Source organism: Glycine soja, chromosome 12, assembly GCF_004193775.1.
Source record: "Glycine soja cultivar W05 chromosome 12, ASM419377v2, whole genome shotgun sequence".
Classification (NCBI taxonomy): domain Eukaryota; kingdom Viridiplantae; phylum Streptophyta; class Magnoliopsida; order Fabales; family Fabaceae; genus Glycine; species Glycine soja.
The window spans coordinates 1,039,592-1,062,474 of NC_041013.1; the positions used below are offsets into that span (position 1 = coordinate 1,039,592).

At 32.9% G+C, this 22,883-nt stretch overlaps 3 protein-coding genes across 4 annotated transcripts; 1 reads left to right on the forward strand and 2 right to left on the reverse strand.

The window, feature by feature from the left end:
* Positions 1–2,430: 2,430 nt before the first annotated feature.
* On the reverse strand, positions 2,431–3,977 carry LOC114378398 (protein CDI-like). Its single transcript, XM_028336989.1, has one exon. The coding sequence runs from the start codon at positions 3,518–3,520 to the stop codon at positions 2,774–2,776; it is 747 nt and encodes a 248-aa protein (XP_028192790.1). The 5' UTR covers positions 3,521–3,977; the 3' UTR covers positions 2,431–2,773.
* A 1,392-nt stretch (positions 3,978–5,369) lies between these two features.
* LOC114379706 (protein PARTING DANCERS-like) lies at positions 5,370–7,984 on the forward strand. Its single transcript, XM_028338392.1, has 8 exons — positions 5,370–5,459; positions 5,563–5,634; positions 6,347–6,471; positions 6,571–6,659; positions 6,748–6,843; positions 6,937–7,031; positions 7,102–7,142; positions 7,233–7,984. The coding sequence occupies exons 2-8, from the start codon at positions 5,586–5,588 to the stop codon at positions 7,392–7,394; spliced, it is 657 nt and encodes a 218-aa protein (XP_028194193.1). The 5' UTR covers positions 5,370–5,459; positions 5,563–5,585; the 3' UTR covers positions 7,395–7,984.
* A 747-nt stretch (positions 7,985–8,731) lies between these two features.
* LOC114378568 (origin of replication complex subunit 3) lies at positions 8,732–22,632 on the reverse strand. 2 transcript variants are annotated; one of them, XM_028337195.1, is made up of 19 exons: positions 22,578–22,632; positions 21,918–21,965; positions 20,493–20,624; positions 19,475–19,693; positions 19,155–19,329; positions 18,787–18,956; positions 18,567–18,697; positions 17,938–18,211; positions 17,739–17,813; positions 17,065–17,132; positions 16,891–16,984; positions 15,381–15,589; positions 14,896–14,965; positions 12,752–12,837; positions 12,118–12,195; positions 11,374–11,449; positions 10,564–10,691; positions 9,545–9,721; positions 8,732–8,993 (listed from the first exon to the last, which is right to left on the reverse strand). In XM_028337195.1, exons 3-19 carry the CDS (start codon positions 20,565–20,567, stop codon positions 8,888–8,890), a joined length of 2,211 nt encoding a protein of 736 aa, XP_028192996.1. In that variant the 5' UTR covers positions 20,568–20,624; positions 21,918–21,965; positions 22,578–22,632; the 3' UTR covers positions 8,732–8,887. The 2 variants fall into 2 exon arrangements, with proteins under 2 accessions (XP_028192996.1, XP_028192997.1); XM_028337196.1 differs by lacking the exons at positions 21,918–21,965; positions 22,578–22,632 and having other exon boundaries at positions 20,493–20,675.
* Positions 22,633–22,883: the final 251 nt, after the last annotated feature.

The window sequence follows — 22,883 nt, forward strand, 5'->3', positions numbered from 1 at the left end:
ATGTATTTTTTTTTTATTATTACTTCAAATTTTCAATAAGAAGTGATATCTACATAATTTTATGATTTTAAATTTTTAATCAATTTCACTCAAATTAAAAAATACACTACTACTATAGTAAAAAATATTAAAAAAATGTTTAGTAACATTTTTTTTAAAGCAAAGGTTCTATTATTGTATATGCTTAGGCTGAGACGCTGAGTACAAGACCGTCAAGACGTACCTACCCACTTGAAAGTTGTCTAACTAACATTTCAAAATCATTTGTTACTGACATTTCTTAATTTTTATCATTAACTTTTCCTCTTAAGTTGTGTAAAATAGAAGTACAAAGTATGAGGTATTCCAATTCATAAATTTAACTTAATTATTTAAATCAAGTTAAGAAAAAAAAAACTTACTTAAATCAGTGATATATAAATACCACGTGCCCTTAATCACTTTCTTACTTTAAAGGTCAAAATGATGAGTGTCATAGACTGTAGTTGTAGTCATTAAATGCTAATCATTTCTCTTAAAATTGAAATCCGAATTACTGAGTTGGAGTACAGTGATAGTAGTATCATTAACCAACACAATCTATATTGCTGGGCAAGGAATCCTTCGAGCACTTGAAAACAAAACAGGAGTGAGTAATGAGTATGAGCCATTTAGTATTATAAAAAAATATTTTAGTAAAATTAAACCCAAATTCCAGATTCCAGAGTTTCTGATAACTGCAACACACGGTCATAGGATTGGACTTTGCCGCACGCAAGTAGTAGAGTCCAAATTCCAGAGTACCAGTCGGTATAAAATATACCCGAAAATAGCAAATCATTCGAAAGTGATATTTACAATTAATATAAGCTTGGGGGAGGTAAGTGCAGAGATAGGGGATGAAAGGTGTGGAATGTGGATGCATGATGGTTGGCTCCTTCCATTTCTAGTCCCTTTCATTATATCACTATGACACTATTTATAATCACCAACTTTGCTTCTTTTTTTTTTCCAGCCTTTTTTGTCGTTTATTTATTTTGTCAATTACTAAACTGCTAAAAAGATCAAGGAAATATAAATAAAAAAATATTCAATAAAATTAAGGAAGAGTAAATGTTGCTTTGTTTTCTTCCTATGTCTAATCTTGAATCCTTATCACTATACCGCCATCTGTAGAAAATAGTTCAGAATCTTTTGCCTTAAGCGTCTCAACCATTGCCTTGCCGGTCTTAAAATGTTGAGCATTCTTTTGTCATATTACTTTTGCAAATTCTAAGAAGTAACGCTAAAACACTGGTTAAGATCAGAGTCGCGATCAATGTGATTAAGATGTTGCAAAAATTGAAGTCCGTTGTTTAAATACGATATTTTAACTTTAGTTTGTTTTAGACTAAGTTAAATGAGTTATACCTACTGCTTAATGGGCCAACTAACAAATTGGAGGTTTTCTAAAAATATATAATTTCAAAATTTGTTATACTATTTTAATGTTGTCAAAATTAACTAAAAAGCTAACGGGAAGTTACAAAGTTAGTTGATAGTTGAAAATTAATTTATTAAATTATAAGTGTTTTGTAAAACTAATTATTTAAGTAGTTAAAAGTATAAAATAACAAAAAAAATAATAAAATTATGATTTTTTAAAAAGAATATTAGAAAATTAAATAAATATATTGAGAATAAAAATAAAATAAAATATAAAAATTTAAAAATTAGAAATTAGATTTAAAAAAATATTATTTTAAGTAATGTATCAAAAAATATTAAAAACTACTTAAAAACTATTAAAAGAAACTTATTTATGAAGTCGTTAATTAACAAATTTTTTAACTAGTAAAGAAAGTTAAGAAAGTTAGAAATTCACTGCAATGCATTTTCAAACATAACCTTAATTTTATAGATTGTTTTTCATATCATAATATTTATACTTTTTAACATTTTAATGTATATTTTTGGTTAAACAGGCCAACTCGTTATCTCGTGGCCGAGAATGAGTCCAATGTAAGCTACTGTTTCACGAAATAGTTTAGAGAATTACTTTTTGCACTACCTGTATTTCTCTTTTTAAAACACCCCATTCATTTCTCTCTTTTTAAAAGTAAAAAAGAAAATCCTAATGAGTGCTTGTTCTTCTCTTTTCTCTTTTTATGCTTATCTTTCCTTAATTGCCCCCTTTCTTCTACTTTCCTTTTCTTTGTTCCAAGCCTTAGGGTCGGCAGCCGCCGCGCCATGGCTCATCGGGTCTCTGCGTCGAGGGCTAATCGCTCCACCTCGAATGTTGCTGCATCGAAATGGAAGTGATAAACGAAATGCATCCATTTTACCAGAAAGAACGCTGGATTTGGTTTCAAAATATTTGACTTTTAATTGTATGGCTATATACTTGTTTAGAGACGAAAGAAGAAGTACGGTGAAGAAGTAGAGGAGAAAAAGAAAAGGGGAAGAGAGAAAGAGAAAAAAAAAGGATAAAATTGGAAAAATAACATAAAAATATAAAAAAAGCAAAAAAAAAAAAACAAAAAATGATAGTCATTGATTTTAAATCAAAGCCACGGATCCTAGCTTTGGACAAAGCCGCGCGTAAAGAGAATAGAATCGAGAATCTTGTTCTTGTGATAAGATCAATGCATTGATTGCGTACATTCCACACACCAAACCACAGCAACCCATATAAACATCCAGACCTCTCTATGAACCATATTGCCCTGGCAGAAAGATTGCTGATACGAAGTAAAAGCGAAACCATCGATCCAAGTACTTCCCAGAATGTATTTATTGCCACAATTAAGCTGATTCAATTTGTAATTGCTTTTTTGGCCTCATTGTTCAGGTATTCATCCCTTTCATTAAGCCAGAGATCAGCAAAATCACAGTTCTTCCAAGCTTCAAACCATGGGCCCCCACGAGTATAATGGATGGCCCTAGGTAAAGTACTCGGGTCACTCTCGACAACCCTGTTATGCCCCTCAAGGAAGTTCCAAACAAATGGAATGGAGCCAATTTCATCGTCTTGGAGCCACTGAAACCTGTGAAGGAAAGCACCCGTTTGTGAGTTCACAAGGTCAGGAGTTAGAACACGGTTCTTGGGATGCCCACAATTATACAGCACCATAGAAGACCAATTCTTTCTGGGATACACGGTTTGCACTGCCCCATCCATTTTTGTGGTCTCTTTTGGAGCATAATCATGCTGAACACACATGATAGCATACTTTTCATCAACAATAAGGTCTCTCAGCTCCTTAATATCTGCTAAGTAGAGGAAGTCACAATCCACAAACATTGCCCAACCCTCGTAGTTGGCCAAATAGGGAGTCAAGAATCTCGAGAAGGAGAATTCGGTGCTCTCATATTGGCCCTTTTCGCGCCAATACAAGCCACTTTTTCTCAGATCTGATTGCTTGATTGGTATGATCTCAACGGGGATCGAAGACTTCTTCAAGATGGAGTAGCGGCATACCTCAAAGGCAACGTCTTCACGTGAATCATACCCCACGAAGATCTTGAAGGGCTTCACGGCATTCCCGTTACTCAAACTCATCTCAGCAGCACAGTTGAATTGAAATGTTCCTCCCTGTTCAAACCCCAACAATAATAAAAGAAGATAAAGTCAAATTCTTAATCTAGAATGAGATCAAAATGACAATTTCCCGGGAAAATTGTACAAAACGGAGGCTAAATCTAGTGCCTAGCTTATTTCCAATTGTGGAAAGGAGAGAGAGAAACTCCATATCATACAATATAACCAGACAAAAAATGAGCATAAAAAGAAATAAAATAACAAAGAATAATGAAAAGTCAAATAGAGTAATCCCAATTTAGAAGACAGATAAACGGGAGCAGAAGCTACTTATTTTGGATGATAAGTTATAATGTGGGTGCTTCTTATATTGTCAAAAGAAGGAAAAAAGAAAAGGAAGTTGTGGGTGATTCAGTTTGGTCAAATAATTTCATTTAGTTTTAGCCACGAGAGAGTATTTAGCTATCTCGTGATGCATGGTCATGGACAAGACATTTCAAGGTAGGAAAGAGAAAAACGTGTCAAATGAAGCACTTTGAGTATCTAGGAGGGGCCCACGTAAATCCGCTAGCAATCCGCCAGTCCAATGGTCTTCTACTACCATTTCCATATTAGCCGAAATATCTTGATAAGATGATTTGTGTCAAGAAGAATATGTCTTATGTGTTTCCAAACTAAAATTAAAGTAGGATAAACTGAGTTTCAAGTTGTTCCAATATACACAAGACCTATTTAACCTGATGCAATTCTACTTTTAACCGCTCAACATCTGAACTATGGGTTAAATCTTTGATAAGCAAAATTATCTTATTTTCACTTAATCATTTTACTACCATTAATCTTGAGTCGGAATAGCCAACCACGATCACTAAGTATCAACCCGCCTAAACTTTTGACACCACTACTTTCTTTTGATCGATGCTATTTATTCATGTTTTTTTCTCTATTGCTAGATGTTAATAATTAGTATTATTATAGAGAATTCAAATCGGTGATTTTTTTTTATCATTAAATCAAGCTTATATTTCTACTTATGTGGTTTTATGTTACAAATTTTAATCAATTTATCAACATTTTCTCTCTCTTTTTATTTTATTTCTGTTACCAACACATACCAAATCAATTTGTAAGTTAGATTTGAATAATTTTCCTGGAGTCTAGCAAATAAGTGTGTTAAAATATTAAGAAATATTCTATACATTATATCAAATATCTTTAATTAATTAAAAATATTAAATTAATATTATAAACTTTTTATTAATATTTTTTATATTTTCTTACAATGTTAAGGTGTACTTATTATTATTATTTGAAGGAAGGATAAAAATAAAATTTAAGGATCAGTTAAAATAAATTAAAGCTTAAAGTAGTTATATGTAAGTATAGTTCAAGAATCACTTAAGACGAAACTAGAGTTTGAAACGTCTATTTGTAAAAGAAATAAAATTTAAGAGAATTAAATATTCTTTTTCGTCTTAAAATAATTTCTAATTAATTAATAGCATAAAATATTTATATTAGCAAAGTATAAAAAATATATTCCATTTTATTTGAGAAATGTGTTTATTACTTCTCTAAAATGCATCTAAAGACGGCTAATAACATTTTTTTAAAATATATAATCTATTATTAGTTAATATTTATTACAAATGATTATGAAAAAATTATTAAATAAAAATGAGAATTACATTACTTTATATTTTTTGATTAACAACAAAAAAGTATGTTTAAAAAAGTTTGATACACTAATATTTTTCAAATACACTCGTTTTGATTGAATCTGGAAATAAAAGAAATACATATTCACGACGAAAAGTATATATAAATTGGTTGATATTCTTGGCGGGAAACACCTACATTGCGTGCTGGCGATCCAACTCGTATCACCGCCTCGTTCGCTCTGATTTCTGTGGCCGTAACCATCAGGCGCTGCCGTCGCAGCAACCTTCATCCGCCGTCGGTATGAGACTCTCTTCTCCTCTCTTTCGTTCGCTATTTGAATTCGCGAGAGGGAAAGAAATCACGTTTTGAAAACAGACTAAACGCTTCTTCTCCATTCACAGTTCTCTCTGCGATTGATTCACATATGGATATATCCCTCAGAGATTCAACTCCCTCGCTTTCCACCTTCTCCGGTACCAATGTTTCTTAATTAACCGGAAACAATTTTATTGCTGCTGGTATTCTGCTTGTTAAAATTGTAAATCGCATTTATCTGTGACGCGGAATTGATCTCATTCCTTCTGATGCTGTCATACTGTGACTGTTATATACTAATTTGAAGCAGAGGTTCATGATATTGTATCTCTATTTTTCCTTTGAGATCTGCTTTCTATTTAGGGAAGAAGAAAGATGACTAAGTAGCAAAAAACTTATGTCCTCCATAGGTAGAATATTTATAAAATCATTATAGATTTTCGTTTTTGAGGGAGAGGGATCTATTGATTCTATTCCCTGTTAGACGTCGATTTTAATTCTTTGAATATGATATTCTTGTTTTCAAGTAAGATTTTGATAGGAGGATGAAGTGGTTTGAGGCTTTTTTGAGCATCTTTTAGGAAAATTGTTGTAAAGAGAACTAGTCTCATCTGATTGATCCAAGGATCTGGTATAGCATGTGGAATTTGATTCTCCACGTAAAGCCCCCACTTGAAGAAACTTAGCAGTAATGCTTTTGATTCTTATCTTGATGGGTTGACTTTTAGATATGTGGTTTTTTAACCCTGTACTACTCAATAATGATAGCTTGGTGGAGAGCTTTGTTGTGCGTTTACGTTTCTAATCACTGCATAATGCATTCTCTTCTTAACTTGTTTAGAATGAGGCCATTATTAGATATTGTTGTAGGTACAGCTGGAGTCTGTTTGATGAGAAATGCATGGAAAGAGGACCAACATCCATCGTTCATCAATTTTATCTCCACTTTCCTCTCTGCAAATTCCTTTCGCCTAAATTTTGTCCCAATCGCCCCGGTAATTGGCAGTTTTTGTGTTTTTCCCCTGTTCGTTTTTTTTTTTTTTGCTCCTTTCAAATAACGGTTCAACGTTGAAATATGAGGAGCTTCCTTATAGGACTTTATATTCAATTGTGGGGGTTTGTCTGTGGCCTTCATTTTTGTGACAAACTGGGACTGCAACAATGTTGCTCCAATCTTCAACAGGTAGGCTGCTGTTATGGAGTCATTGCCTGGGAGTATGTTTGAGTGGTTAGTTATGAGTTTTATGTCTGATCCTAATTTTCTCATGCAGAGTTAAGAAACTGAAGATGCAATTTGCGCGTTTTTACGTGGTCATCACATTCCCGGCAAAAGAGCAAATTGATTCATTTATTCAGTCATATTTCAAGTAAGTTTTGCTACTTGTGTTCTGATTGATATGATTTTCCATGTATGTCTTGGATAATGAAAGAATAAGGAACATGGTTATGGATGCATGAAGATTTGGGATGGTGATTGGCAAGCCTACATTTGTGTCAGTTCAGGACTTGGAGATGGGGTTTGAAAAGATAGTAAAAATAGCTCATTCTTCTGGAGGTAGAACCAGAAACTTCAAACTATAATGTGTTGTTCGAATTCATATTTCTCATTCTCTATCTAATTGCAGTATACAAGCAGGAGAGAATTGGAGAAAAATTGAAAGCTGAGGTCAGTTGATTGATTCTACATTCATTCATATATGTCCCTTCAGAAATGAAAATAACATATTGATGTACGAATTTTGTTATGTTTTTGAAGAGAAAGCAGTTAGTGCAAGGAATGAACTTTTACCTCAAGGTGGTTACATCCATCCCAGGCATTGACAATCACGATGCCAATGCGGTAAATTCCTGTATTATGAGGCAACTACTCTTCATATTAGTTTTCCTATTTTTTCGTGTTTCCACCCAAAGTTGCTAAATCCCAGGATTCTTGATCGTATAGGTGTTTAAAACTCGCTAAGGTATAACAGCCATATATATATATATATATATATATATTGAGCATTCGTTTTGTATATTTACTGATGATTGCCCTCATGACAAAGTTTTAAAATTGATGCTATATTAGGCTCGTGCAACTCACTCGTCCTATTTATTGGGATAGTATACCACATTTTGTCACGTGTGAAACCATGGTAGCCATGCATATATAGCTTGAGTTATTTGTTATTCTGATCGCTCAATTCAGCTTAGTCAAGCTATTGGTTCTGTCCAAGCAATTGCCAAGGCGTCAAAAGAGCAAATTCTAGAGAACACAGATCTTTCTACTGACAAGGCAGAGATGGTTTCAAGGTTTCTCAGGGACCCGAAGTTTTACTTACGTCCCAAGATTAACTGATGGCAGAGTAACAATGGAATCTAGGTTGTAGTTGTTTTTGCCCAAATGAAATAAGCAGCTCTTTTGCACTGTTTAAATATGGGATAATTGTTAACTTCTGTACAAAATAGTTCCAATTTTTATCGACTGGCAACCATCATGAGTGAGAAAGAACCATATCATTTTGTTTTCGCTGATGACAAGTAGTCTTAGATATTTGGTTTTAAGTATAAATTGATGATAGACGGAAGGGTGGCCGAAACACTTGTAGCCAGTTAGTCTGTTCTTAAGTTATGAACTGTATTTAAAATGTCAAAAATAGCACCCAACAAAAGGAATCAACAAATGAACATCAATGTAATGACATTCAAATTCGAGCCTTGTGATCTTGTAGTTATATAAGGTTAGTTTGTTTAACCTTATTTGTTGAAATAAGCCTTTATTTTAATAAAATAAATTATTTTTTATTTTTTAAATATGTTTGTTTAAACTGTTTATACTTAAAAAAAAAACATTTTTTTACGTATTTCATACAATTTCTATGTTATTTTACACCCTATAATAATTTCTTGTAAAAAGGATATTGTTAGCTTCTACTACTATAGTTCCTAAAAATAAATTATTGGCTTTTGATCTCATTTATGAAAGTTGTGTGATCCTTATTTCTCTTTTGGTTTAGTTCAATTTTAGTTTTATTGGCACGCTAATATTGGGATATTAATTTTTATTACATTTTTTTTAGAATATCTTGATACGAAAGGGTTTAGAATATCTACGTACTAAACTGTTTGGAATGGAGCTTTTTCTCTAAATATTGCTGACAAGATAGCATGAACAACGCACTTCTGCAAAGAAATAATCTGTAAATAATAAATACCTTTTATGACACGCACATAATCTTTAGTTCATTTTTTCCGGTTACCATTTATTTATTTACCTTTTTTTTTATATTATGGATCAGGTTCATCAATTAAACAATCAGCTGTATAGAGTATAGACCATAAATAATTTGGTAATATAAGAAAATACAATTATATCACATTTTAATGAGAAAACTAGGAAGACAATATGAAAGTAAAGCAGTAAATCTCGTATCAAAGTCCAAATGCTACTCTTTGAGCAAAATCCGGGCGTCTCTTGCTGGGCATTCTAACTAGTCCAGTAATCTGCAGCTCAGTAACTGCCCTACAAAAGCGTGCTCTATTGCAAACAAAAATTAAGGATTGTGACCGAGATCAATAAAATGTATTGCAATCACTGCAACTAGGGAGATGAAAATGGGAAATATACAGATACAAAATACAATAGGCATATCCTACATGCTAAAATCCTTTAAAGATCAAGACTCGAATCTGAACTACTATCATGAAGCACTGGAGTTGGCCTACAATTTAAAATCAGTTAAAGAACTCCGTACACTAGGTTCCTTTTAGTATAATATTTGTCTCTAAAGCAATTTCATGGTAGAAATCAGTTATTAAAGAATATATTTCCACTCAATATTATGCATTATGGTTCTTCAATATGGGACTTACATTTCTGGATCAATTTGAAGGATAAAGGCAGATATAGCAAAGATAAGATGGAATCATGGAAGATTGCAAGTTAAAATGCATGCGTGTTTGCAATAAAAAATGACACGTGATATTATAACTTCAGAACTGCTAATTTGGGACAGACATCTAGCAAAGCACTTGAAGTAATACACCTCATGCTGAGTGATACTGTGAAATGGAAAATATAAAGGATACTGAATCGATGCTTCGTTTTGGTCGGCAGATCCATTTATATCTTTTCTCTTCTTTGATGAGGGGGATTGCTTTGAATTTTGTTTCCGTTTATTTTTATGTTGAATAACAATTGTTCTAAAAGACTGGAACCAGTCATGAAGATTGATAAGATCTCCATGCTCTTGAGCCAGAGAATACCTGTAAATAAAGAAAAAAAGATACTAACATCAACTCACCTACAAGTAGAAACTTAAAGCTAAACGAAAGAAAAATTTCAGAGCTCCATTCTTATAGAAGCCTACTATTTATATTCAAGATTTAAGTATACATACAAGGTCGAACATGTTAATCAAATGTCAGCCACCAAGTACGAAGCAGGGCTTAGAAATATGTGTAAGAAGGAATAACATTGATTGAACTTGGAAATCTTTGTACTCCCACCCTCCCAAGAAAGAAAAGTAACAACCTTTTGGCATTTAAAATGAAGAGATAATTTCTTTTTGGGTATACAAAAGTTTAAGAGGGGGGATTGCCCCATACTGAGGTGGGCATGCTTTATAAAAGACAACTCATTGCATGAGGCTCTCACTAGGTGCGCAGTTTGGGAAAGGTAGATGTAGGCAACCTTACCCCTGCAAGCAGAGATGCTTCCAAGATTTGAACCTGTGACATCCGGTTACAAAGCAACAACCTTAATGTTGTGCCAAGGATCACCCTTGTTAGGGCATAATAGAGATAATTTATAAAAGAGGATAATACTAGAAGGATTCAGAAAGTATGCAAGTTGAGATAATTCTCACTCATCCACATTATTGAAACTGTAGAGCATATGGGAGGGGATATACTATAATTTAGGATATATTTATACTAACGAATTAGGATAAGTACAAGTCTAGTACAACTAAATACAAATCCAACCAAAAAATAGTTAAGCTATTAAAAAGATGGAAATAGCTATCTGAAAAAAAGCAAAGGAAAACATTATTGAAAAGTTGCAAGAATTGGAATGCTGTAGGCAAAGCACTCTATTAGATACTTACATAATTGAGGAGTCATGCCTGGATGGCAATAGGGCATTGCCACTCTTGCTACAACAGCTGCACCTTAAAATCTTATGGAACTCCAATAGATCAACTTGAATTCTTCTTCTTGGATCTCCAATCAAAACCTAAGAGGAGCAAGAGTTAATTAAAACTGCAGAAGAACAAAGAAAATTGTATAGAATTTAAATCTAGTGCCTTAAACTTTATACAACCTAGATGCATTATAGAAATCCCACATATAAAAAAATGTATGCGGGAATGGAATCTTATTATTTGAAGTTCAAATAAATAAAGATTGGTACACAACATGCCCATTTTCAAAATGTGATAACAAACAGACATGCTGCTCCTGCATCTCATTCATGACGCATTTAACCATGCCAAAGAAAAATGAAATTTAGTCAGTGGGAAGCCCATGGGCATGTAAATTGGGATAACAAATGAACCTGGACCCAGTGGGTTACCCGCAAATGAAAGTTCATTTTGTTGAGGCTAACAACAAATATTATGAAGCTGCATTTATGAACAAACTAATTAATGATTAATGCCCTTGTCCTAGTTGTAACTTGTAAGCATAAATAGGATCTAATGAATTGGAAGTTGTGTTGTGATACAAGAGAAAGGATTTAGATCCTTAGTCAAAGTTGGGATTTAATTTGCAGCCTAATTTACTCATCTCATCAGTTAGTCAAAGTTGTGTATGAGCTGGCAGTTGCTATATCAGGCTGCAAATTAAATCGCAACTGTACATCTGTGAGTAAAGTAAATGATTCATTCAGTGGAGAAGATAATATTTGGATGTCTTACCAATTGAAGCTTCTCAACATTCTTGAAGCAGAAAATTTCATGGAAAGGCATGCCTTCAACGGGCTTCAAAAAATTTCTGTTCCATGAAAAGAATAACCAGTAGCCATACTTAAATACTACCAATGAGGAAATAAGAATATATTTCTATTTTACTTTTATACAACAATATAGCAAAGGCAACAAGTCAAGATCTTCATATTTCCACTATAAATTTTGCCAACAAGTCGATGTAAAACACAATCTACTAGAAGTTAACTGATTGTGTTTGATACTTGATTACATTCATGCTAAACTATTGCAAGAGGCTCGGTGATTATAAATGTCACCTAGTTAGAGATATCAACTTCAAAATATAAATATTAAGGATGATAGAATCTTGCATGATTGATGGGAAAGCTGATCATGCATCAACTGTTTTATAATCTAAGACATTGATCAAACTATTGCCAAGTTTTAATTAAATTTGTTCAGGAAAAACAAAGAAAAGGGGATGCGGGAATAATGTAGGCAAACTAACAAACTCAACCAACTGCTTTTCTTTTCCAGTCAAGATTAAAACTCAAACCCCTTTTCAAAGGGACCTATTCCTTCCATTTCATATCTTTAGCATCGGTCAGGCAAGCTGAGTGCTTGACAATAGCTAGATTTAATGTATAACGCTGCTAATATCAAGTCTTCCACCATCAGTCAGCTTAAACAGGGAAAAAACGCAGTTAACGATACATAAATGAAAAAAACACTTACTTAAGTAGATAATCTAAAAATGCGATAGCTTGTAAATTTAACATTCTCGCATCCTTGTCAATGTTTACTGGATATCTCCTGGAAATATAAATAGTTGCATTCATTATCCCACAAAAAAACCAATCACATGCATTTTTTTTAAATAAAATAAAAGACTCTGTTATAACAAAAGAAGACTGGATTATATCTCAAACCTTTAGAAAAGCTTTATTTTAATATCAACCTTTACACTTTTTCATAAAATATGAATGATGGCTTCTTGTTATTTGTTAAAAAATAAAAATAAAAAAGAACAAGTTACAGTGACACCCCTTTAGTTTTACTCTAACTACACAAGCACCCCCTCTGTCTAATGGTGTTGACTTCTGTTAAATTTCTAATTAAATTAAGCACATACCCCTGAAACTCAAAATGGGGTCTCTTCACTCTCTCATTCCCCTCACGCAGGTTCTGAAGGATAGGACGGATGCTTTTAGATATAACTGGAGAGGATTACATAGAATATAGAATCTATATCTATTATGTATTTGGACATGGTACCACTTGTACATATTAATGAAAGTTCTTTTTTTGGCTGATCTAAATTGTGATCTATAAGGAAATAACAAGGAACAAGAAAGAATTAGAATGTTACTTGGAATTGTCCTTGGAACTCTTGCGTGAACTCTTTCCATCTTCACATCTTACTGAAGATTGCAAGATTTTCAATTTCTCATGAATCTGCAAGAATTTGTTATTTGGAAATTATTTGCTTTGACCAGGAACCAAGTTATACAAGATTTGTGCATTTGCTATCTCGATGAATGCAATAAGAAATTGGCAAAACGATACCGATAGATGATTGATAGAGTTGTCCTTTCAAACACAACACAATAAAATCAATAGTCTGTAAATCACAAGAGTAGTTATGTACGTCACTTCTACACCAACCATCTAATATATTTTTCTCATTGAGAAACATTATCAACGAAAAAAATAAAATTATTCCACTAGGTGAGGTTGACTACATAGATCACACAATGTCTTTTAGTCATTCAACTCGGTTATCTATGAAAGCAACATTAACAAGGAAGAAACATTATCAATGAAAGCAAAATACCTAAATTACAGGAACCTTTGAAACAATTGTCAGTACTTAGTGGACCACCATATGGAAGAAAAATAAAGCAATTTGTCATATCTTACAAATTATAATGCATAAAGCATTGTTTTCCTTGTCAAGCCCACAAATCATATAATGAATCAATCATTTGTTCAAACACTTGGGAGTTGGGATGCCCCCCAATGTTTCCAAAATTCCTACACTAAATAGACCAGAAAGTTGAGCAGTGTGAGAGTGTTAAACATCCAGCCTCAAGGCTTATAAAGCATATTATAAGTGCTTTGCATGGTGTCCAAATCTACGAAGAATCATTAGTAATTATTATCCAGCTAGGTGATATAACCTAGAAGCCTCAAGTTGCAACTTTTTGAGAAGAGCACCAGTTATGAATTTATTCTGATTTCAAGAATGAATTTTAAATCTCAAATTTTCAGGATCAAACATCATAAGAATCCAAATTCCAAGTTTTTTAACCCACAAGAATATTCAAGAAATAAGTCACGCAAAACCAGAATTGGTCCTAACTCCAAAAGCATGTTTTTAAAAGATGTTTTCAATGAGCAGCCATGCTCATCAGCCTAGCATCACCAATTCACTTTAATATGATATGCTCTCTTGCTAACCTAATCCCAATGTGAGTAACTATGGGCAACTATTAACTTCCCATAGGTAAACTCTATAGCCACTTACCAATTAATACAATGATTTTAATTTTGAACCAAAACAACAACAGTAATAACAATACATGACTCTTAGATAGCTATAAAATCCTAATAGGAATCCTGAAGAAAAATAAAAACAAAAATAAAGGAGAGTAGTAAAAAGACATGGCTAAGTGAGAGTAATGTGATAAACTGATAATTCAAAGAAACAAATGCATATTACTCCCAAAGTAACTTCCAAATAAGTTGAGTTCATAGAAAAACCAGTAACTGATGCAGTATCCAAATCAGAAAGGAGTTAACTGACCATCTTAAGACCCATGGGTGGGCCTACCCACCATATTAACTAACTTGTCTATTCAATTGTTCCAAAGCTAAAAGATTTTAAGCTTTTAAACAGGGATTTATAAATTGTGATCCTCCCAAAAAAAAATCCCTCTATGCAAAAACAGAGCATTTTGAGCACACGACACGGACACAGACACGTGAACACCTGTAATGTCCAAAATATAGAACGTAATACGGGTGTCGTGTCGGTGTCGGACATTGACACGGACGCGTGTCGGACACCGGACACGGCAAGGGGCTGAAGTGTCCGTGCTTCATAGCACACAACACTAATCATCTCCATTGTGATGTAACTCACTGATCTACTTAGAATTGTCTGGTTCAGAATTGCATACTTGTGGGGAAATTAAAAACTAGTTTTAATTGGATATCAGTCACTACCAACTCTGCCAATATCTACTACTCCTTTATAGTGTATAATTTAATTCATCGCAGTTACTAAAATCCATCAAAGATGCCTGCGGCAGGTTGAGGTCAATGAGTACACTTAGCTTGCTGACCTTCTGTTGGAAGCCACTAAAAAGAGAGCATAAGCAATATCATCATCTAAGATGTCAACATTTAATAATTGGATCCAATTACTCCAAAACATGGTCTCAACAAGGAAAAAAGTTAATTCAGAAAAATTAACATTCCCCACAACCATATATTCAAGTTTAAACATACCTCTGAAACATCAGCAGTAAGTTTTTCCCAACTCTCAATCAACTGATATAGCATCCCTGTAGGGATATCCCTGCATAATTTCCATTTTCCCATCAAAAGTATATAAATGTATGAATAGACAAATAAAGAAGGAAGGAATATTTCAATTTAATCTCAATGATTATCAACACCAGCTATTGTGATGTTATCAAATTTTTTTGTTAGAATATTTGGTCTCCTACTCCTATTCTTTTTTGAAGTCAATAGTTTTCTATTTCTTTCCTATTAGATTCAGGCAATAGAATACTTCATAACCTGGTCTTGACCATATAAGGAGGTATCTGTATGCTTCAGATGTCATCTTATATATAACAAAATAGATTTTATGGCTTCCCTACCCATCCTTCCTCCTTTTCTGCTTAAATATGCTCTTAATTAGGAACAAATATTGCTCTACATCAACAAGTTTTTTTCTGAAAGAAGATAAGCATCAAATTCCTAGTTACCTCACTTTGCATACTATTTTGCCAATAATACCACCGCTTTTCATGATGGAATATTGTTGTCTGGGATCATTTGTTGAGGACAAATCACGATCTTTTTCATCCCCCACATGACAATCAGAAACCCTTGAAAGGTATAAATCTTGACTGAGAGCTTCACAAAACAAATCCAATAGTCGCACTCTGCTGTACTTTCCAGCTTCATATAGGCACTGAACAAAAGGAAAAATCAGGATCATGAACTCCAACTTAGCCACGGCAACAACTAATTACCAAACAATTTCAAAAGAAAAAGTTTAGGCAATCACAATGAATACAATATTTTCCAAATTTTTTTATTGGCAGATGAAATCATAGCTACTTGCAAGGCAAAATACTAGAATGTCCATCTGCCATAAAAAAAAAAAGGAATAATCAAGAAAAAAGCTTCATCAAAAGGAACAGGCATGGAGAATATCAAACATACAAATATAAAATTCAAGATCGTCTCATAATCCTTCCATGATAAGATATCATTAAATAACTATGATACACATTATAAATATATGGTTACCATGCTTTAGGATCCAGAAAGCACAACCTTAAAGATCAAATAATCTCCATATTTTGGTTTAGTTTTTATTTTGGGATGACTGTACTCATTCATAACCTTTACTAAAAGCTGTTAAGAGTGTTTGGCCAGATTGAAGGTTAACCTCCCTCATCTACACCCTAGTTAATGCTTCCTTCATTTGCTCTATCCCATTAAACCCCAACACTATCCCACAGGTACTACTCACAGCACCCAAATAGCCAAAATTCAACCTAAAACTACAGTCCTATTGCTCCCCTTACCTCACATAAATCTGATGAACCCCCAACTGGCCATTTACTATCTTTGATTCACCCTAGAAAATTCGAACTCTGACTTGTGAAATTCACAACAACGATAGGAAAAAGGTGAGGATGCATATCCTAACATACACAATTTCCCATATAGTTAGACAGTTGTCTGTTAGACTTCCGATATAGTTAGACAGTTGTCTGTTAGTTAAGTTTGTTGTTGCAGATAACTGTTTGTTAGATCTGTCAATAACTGTTGATGTGACAGTAACTTATCTTCTCAGCTTGTAGCACAAGCCTCCATTGTAATATAAATTCCGTACCAACATTCAGAATAACAAAATGAAAGCATTTCATATCTAATTTTGTGTTCTCTTTTCTTTGAATTCTCGATCACAAACATTAATGAAGATTCATCCAAAGGGTATGAGTATAGTTGACAACATGAATTACTTTATCAATTTAGTGTCCATATTAAAACTTCTTTTCCTACTCAGTTACGAAAATTTTCAGTAGTAACTATATAATGTACCAAAAAGCTACTTTTTGGATTGTTTGGATTTCTACGGTCATCAATTGATCAAGTTGTAATTTAGAAGATTAACAGAAGAAGTTTCAAAAGCAATAACCAATAAGACTATAAGAGTGGATGATGAGTGCACAGGATCAAAAAGCAATTGCTAAATCTTACCAGAACTGCAGTGCTCCATAGCTTCTGCACTGTCACCAATTCTGACAAACCCTCAGACATGCTTTTTTGAGTCAGATGATCAACTGTTTGATTCCTAGATTAATTTTAACCAAGGGGTAAACTCATTGTCAAGCAAATCTAAATTAGAACAAGAAAATTTTTAAACCGTAATACCTTGCACACAATGGAAGTTCATCTATGTATTTCAAGAGAGTCTCGGGTGATAGTGCAGATTTTCCCTCCTAACAACCCATTTATAGTCAACCATTAGAATAATAAAACAAACAGTAATAAGATGACAAGAATTATTTAAAAAGCTTGACAAGAACACCCAGCAGTTTGAAGCTTGGATGAAATACCCATGCCCATAGGGTGAAATGTCTAATGGATCAAACACTAAACCAACCAAAAAAATAAAATTAGACCAACTTGGGCTAAATGACACTACTTGAAATGTTTGAGAATGAAAATATGCACACAAAAAGAATCCTAGTTTGCTGAGAGATGTGTGTGTGTATATATATATATATATATATATATATATATATATATATATAAGAATTGACAGATAGTACAAAAAAATGGTTCATGATGAAGGCTGCAGCCAAGCCAATGGTGACAGATTACAGGACAGCTTCTAAGAGCTTCTACAACAAGCTAGAAAACACTACAACTTCTACAGCAAGCTAGAAATATAAAACATTAATAAAACATAATCAAACAACAACTTTAACAACACTAAAATAAGTAATCAAAACACTAGACCCAAAAGCTATGTAATTATGAAGTCAGATTTGAAAGAGTAAACTCAGAGAAAAGATAATTCATTAGAAGAGTTCAAGACAAACTTTCTGATCTTCAGTGAGTGTTTGCCCATGTATGACACTTAGAGGTTCCATTGAGAAATGTAATAAGCAAGCTACCTGAAAGATATAGTAAAAAAATATAACATGTAAAAGACTAGGTTATATACTCGGTTACTATGTACATAATTCATACAATGAAGATACAGATAACACTCAGTAACCCAAAAACTGCATTATTAACCTTCAAAGCTCTAATAAAGGATGTCACTGTCCCATCCTGGTTGATGAAGTAGTTTCTTAGGAAGACTGCCACTTTATAACCAATACTAAACGTGGTGCAATGTTTCAGAAGAACAGCCTCAACAATTGCATCCATTCTCTCGACTGGTGTTCCAAGCATAAACCTAGAGGGACACAAACGCTCAAGAGCATGTGATGGCAGAATGTTTCTGGAGGCATCCACTGTCGTTGCAACTCCAAATATGAAGATGATTGGTACCTTGACAACCCATTCACTAGTAGAAAAAGAGGAAGAAAATGAAAACCATTTCATATCATCTAAGCAAAAGTCACCATTATACATTTAAAATAATTAAACAAATATTACAATCTCCAAATGTCAAAGAATACACAAGGAACATATAAGCAGGGAGGCCTCAACAGTTTTGGACAGTACAAAATAGCATTATTTAAACCACATAGCCAACCCCACCGAATGGGAAAAGGCTTTAGTTGTTTTATATACATGGTGAGGCCTCAACCATAGTTGACCTAAGCAAAGAATAACCAAATCAAATATTCAAGATGAACTTATCAAATCACATCACAAATATATATAAAAATGTTCTTGCAAAAGATGCTTAAGCATACCTCAACATCAAGATAAAATCAGTTAAGACTGATCCACAACATCTCTCCAAATCATTAACGATCAGCAACAGTGGTTTATTGTAGTTGACTTGTTCTCTATACCATGATGCTAAGATTGATATATCAGCTGACTGCTCACATCAGCATTAAGAAAAGGAAAAAGTAAAGGAGACAGTACAAGTAGATAGAATCAATGAATTTAAATACAAGAAGCACCCACATCAATAGCACACCCAAGAAACTCTTGCAATAAGGCTTTCAAGCAACCAGCAATCCCATTTTTTGATGAAAACTCCAGTGATGAAAGCTTAGCCACATGGCATCCATGGGATTTCAGGAAGTGACCAAGCTCTTCAAATGTCAATATATCATCAACGAACTCTATGTTTCCTGCCAATCATAATTCAATATTAATATTTTCTTTTGAAATACAAACATTGCTTTCACTCCTCATACTAGAGTATGATGACCAGAAGCAACTCAAGTAATCCACATGCTCATGGAATTGATAAGCATCTGTCTTAAATTTACCCAGTTTCCAAGAATCAAAGCATTCAGGATATTTACCAGAAATGTGAACACACTTACTGGTAGAAACGAAAGCAGTGAACATCTGCCCAGGAGTAGTATTATTTAGAGTGGGAAAAGACCGAGTTGCTTCAGCAATAGTAGGTTCTCCAAGCAACTTAGTAGCGTTGAAGCACTCCAGAACCCATTTTTGTATATCATTAAATACAATGGCATTGAGATCTCTTAAAACATCCTGCAGTAGAAAGAAGACTCTTCACTAATTTACTTGCTGGATCACTCCAGGGTAAAGAATGAAAATAAATTTTATTGCCTACGCAAATATACAGCAAAACCAATTACAGTAAGGTACAAGATTTGGGGGAAGATAAATAGAGGACCTTAATGGTAGATTCAATCTTTGCCCAAACAATGTCAAAAGCTTCAATCTGCAGTTGCTGAAACAAATGGTGATCACATTCTTCAGTCATTCTTCCTCCAAGTTTCTTTGCACCTTGTGGAAATGATGAAGATAACTCATTTCTCTTCCACAATTTTCCCTGAGCTGTTGGTTTTCTATCTTTTCTCCGGGACGAAGCTTTATGAAGAACAAAGAATGGCTATTGAACAGAATCCAAATGAAGTTTAAATCAGCACTCTGCCCACATTAGCTTGAAGGTAAAATCTAACTAAGAGTAAAACCGACTTCTACAGTTCTACATATAACACTTGTTCTTTTCTAGCTTCCCCCATATTGTAAAGAACATATTAACCAACAGGCATCACATATTTTTTTCTTAAAAAAAAGGAAGTCTGGCAACTAGAACTACTACAATGGATTGGAGACACCGATCCATCATGAAAATATTTTTATAGAGGTCAGATTCGACATTATTCACTTGTTATGATGCGCGAATGAATTACTATCAAACAGCGACTATAATTGCATTTAAATTTTGAAATTAGTCAAATTGCTGATATACATTTCCAATCAATTTCAAATGCGAACCAAATACAAAAACGAAAAAGTAAAACCTAGTTAGGAGTTGAATAGGCGAAAACAAAAGACAAGCAGCCACGTTATTATTCTCACCGGATATAAAATCAGGAGCCAGTATAACTAACTGGAGCAGTTAAAATTAAGATCAACAAGATAAAATCGAAGAGAAAAGCGCACGCCACTCATCTATGAGATATACCTAAGGATACTATTAAGCATCATTGAGGACCGAACTTAATAATCTTATCGTGGAGAACAATCACTAGCCATTTAGAGTGAAGCAATATTCGAAATTATTAGTAAAATAAAACACTGTTAAATTGGACAAAGGCAAAGCGGAGAGATATGTACAAAATAATCAGAGTTTTGGGGGGGGGGGGGGGGGGGGGGAGAAAGCAAAGGAAAGGAGAAGAGAGAACCTGAAAATCGTTCTCTACGACTTCGGATGTTGTTGACGGAGGCGTTGAATCAGCGACACTCCGAGAAGGTGCCATCGGATGAAGATTTGGAATCTCCTATCAACACACGCGAGAGCGAAGAGAGAGAAGGCCCTGTTTGAAGAAAATGAGATCGAGTCGCCACTGTTATGGCGGGAAAAGACAAGGGTAAGAATGGAAAGTACTATTCCACAGCCTAAACCCTCCCGCTAAAAACGTTTCTTATCTACGTAATTTTTTTTTTGAGCAAAACGTATTTTTTTTTTCTCCTCCGGAAACACGTGGATGTATTTGCTAGAGGGGGATAAAATAAAGTATATATAATTGCATTTTTTATTCTTAATTTTTTAATTTTTTGATGAATTTTATTTTTAATTTCTTAATTTGGCATATTATATTCCTAACTTTTAAAAAAATTATAAATTTTATCCTCTATCAGTTGTCCATTAATAAGGAAAAAAATTAAGAGTATAAATTTTTTAAAAAATAAAAAATTTAGGATAAAATTTGTCAAAAATAAAAAAACGAGTGTAAAACTTACCAAAAAATTAAAAAATAAGGAACAAATAATGTAATTATGTTAAAAGTATAATGATGGAGGGTAAAATTTATAAATTTCTAAAGTATTAGTAGTAAAATACACTAAATTAATTTATTGGAAGTGAAATTCATTAAAAATTAAAAAACAGGGATAAATGTGCAATTAAGCCAATATATAAGGGCAGAAAATAAAAAAGTTGAATTTCCTTGTAGTTTTATCAAATAATATTTTTTTATTATATCCAAATAAATTTTAAACAATTACAGTAAATTCATCTAAAATATTGATAAATATAATTTATTTTCATAAATTTATTTTTGAAATAAATTATAGACACAGATGATCATTACTATAGACTAACCATTCTATTAGCCAAGGATATGTAAAAAACAAATATTTATATAGTACCTGGATATATCAGGTAGGCTACAAAATATATTTATATAAAAAAAATTATTAAAGTAAAAAAATATCTTTCGTAGAATAAGGATATTCTGATAATTGTATCATATATTCCTGTAAAAATATAATGTGAACCAAATAAATGTTTTGATTATCTTTGAGAAAATAAAAAAGTTTCTCAATAAATTTTAATAATTGATTAAACACAATTTTTTTAAAAAAAATACTTATTCAGGAATGTCAATTCTATCATTATATTTTTGGAAAAATTATTCTCAAAAATCGAATTAGGTATCCTAATGCCTTAAAAAAATGTGTTATGCAGGATTTAGTTTCAATTTTTTAAAAGATATTAAATGGAATAATATATATCATTTTCAAAATATCAAATTGAGATATAAAAATATTATATGTTTGGTAGTTAAGATAACTATTCTCTCCTCTTGTAATCAACCATTTCTAACCTGATCCGTATCGGTTAAGTGCTTCCATGTTATCTCCAAAGGCCGTTCCTAAAATATAAGTTCCATAACGACATGATCTCAGATTTCCTCATAAAGTTAACACATTTCTCACTATATAGTTTGTATAAACGAGGAGAAAGCCAGACCTAGAACTAAGACTTTACAATAGCAGCAAACTATACATCAGAACAATATCAAAACAAACGTACATATTTAAGAAAATTCAACTATAAGGTGTCAATTTGGTACAAGAATGCAAAAAGAGATTTTGAACCATGACACTCCCATACTAATATAAGGGCAGCAGCTCAAACCTGTACGTGAATAGGGAAATCTCAAAACACATTAGGGTTATTCACTACATCTCTAAATTAAACATATAGTTATTTTGTTTAGACCCTTGTAGATAACCTCATTCAAATTAACATTGAGAGACAAATTTTGAAGAGGAAAGCAAGAAACTGTAAAGTCCATTTTATTTTCTTCATCTTCATTGACAAGCAAGCAAGCTTTTCAATTTCTTCCTATTACTCCTAACTTACCAAGCATATATATCCTAAATCATCACATGCCAAAAGTAAAATGCTCTTCACATGATCACAAAAAGGATCATTCATAAACAAATGAATATGTACAAAAGGAATAGGGAAGGAAGGTTACCTTTCCAGCTTTTGAAGCCTCCAATATCATTCGAAGATGACGTTTTAGATTGAAGTGATAACCATGATACATCATCCTTTGATATATATATATATATGTGTGAAAATAGAATTGTAATTTTAGTTGTTATGTTTGCATAAAAAAATATAATTTATTTGTTATTATCTTATATTTATTACTTAATTATAATTTTCAATTTTCAAATAAGTATTATTAAAAAAAACCATCTTCGTGGAAAGTTTTATCTTCTAAACTTATGTTAACTTTAAGAATAAGATTTTTTTTTATTCTCCATCTAATATAAAG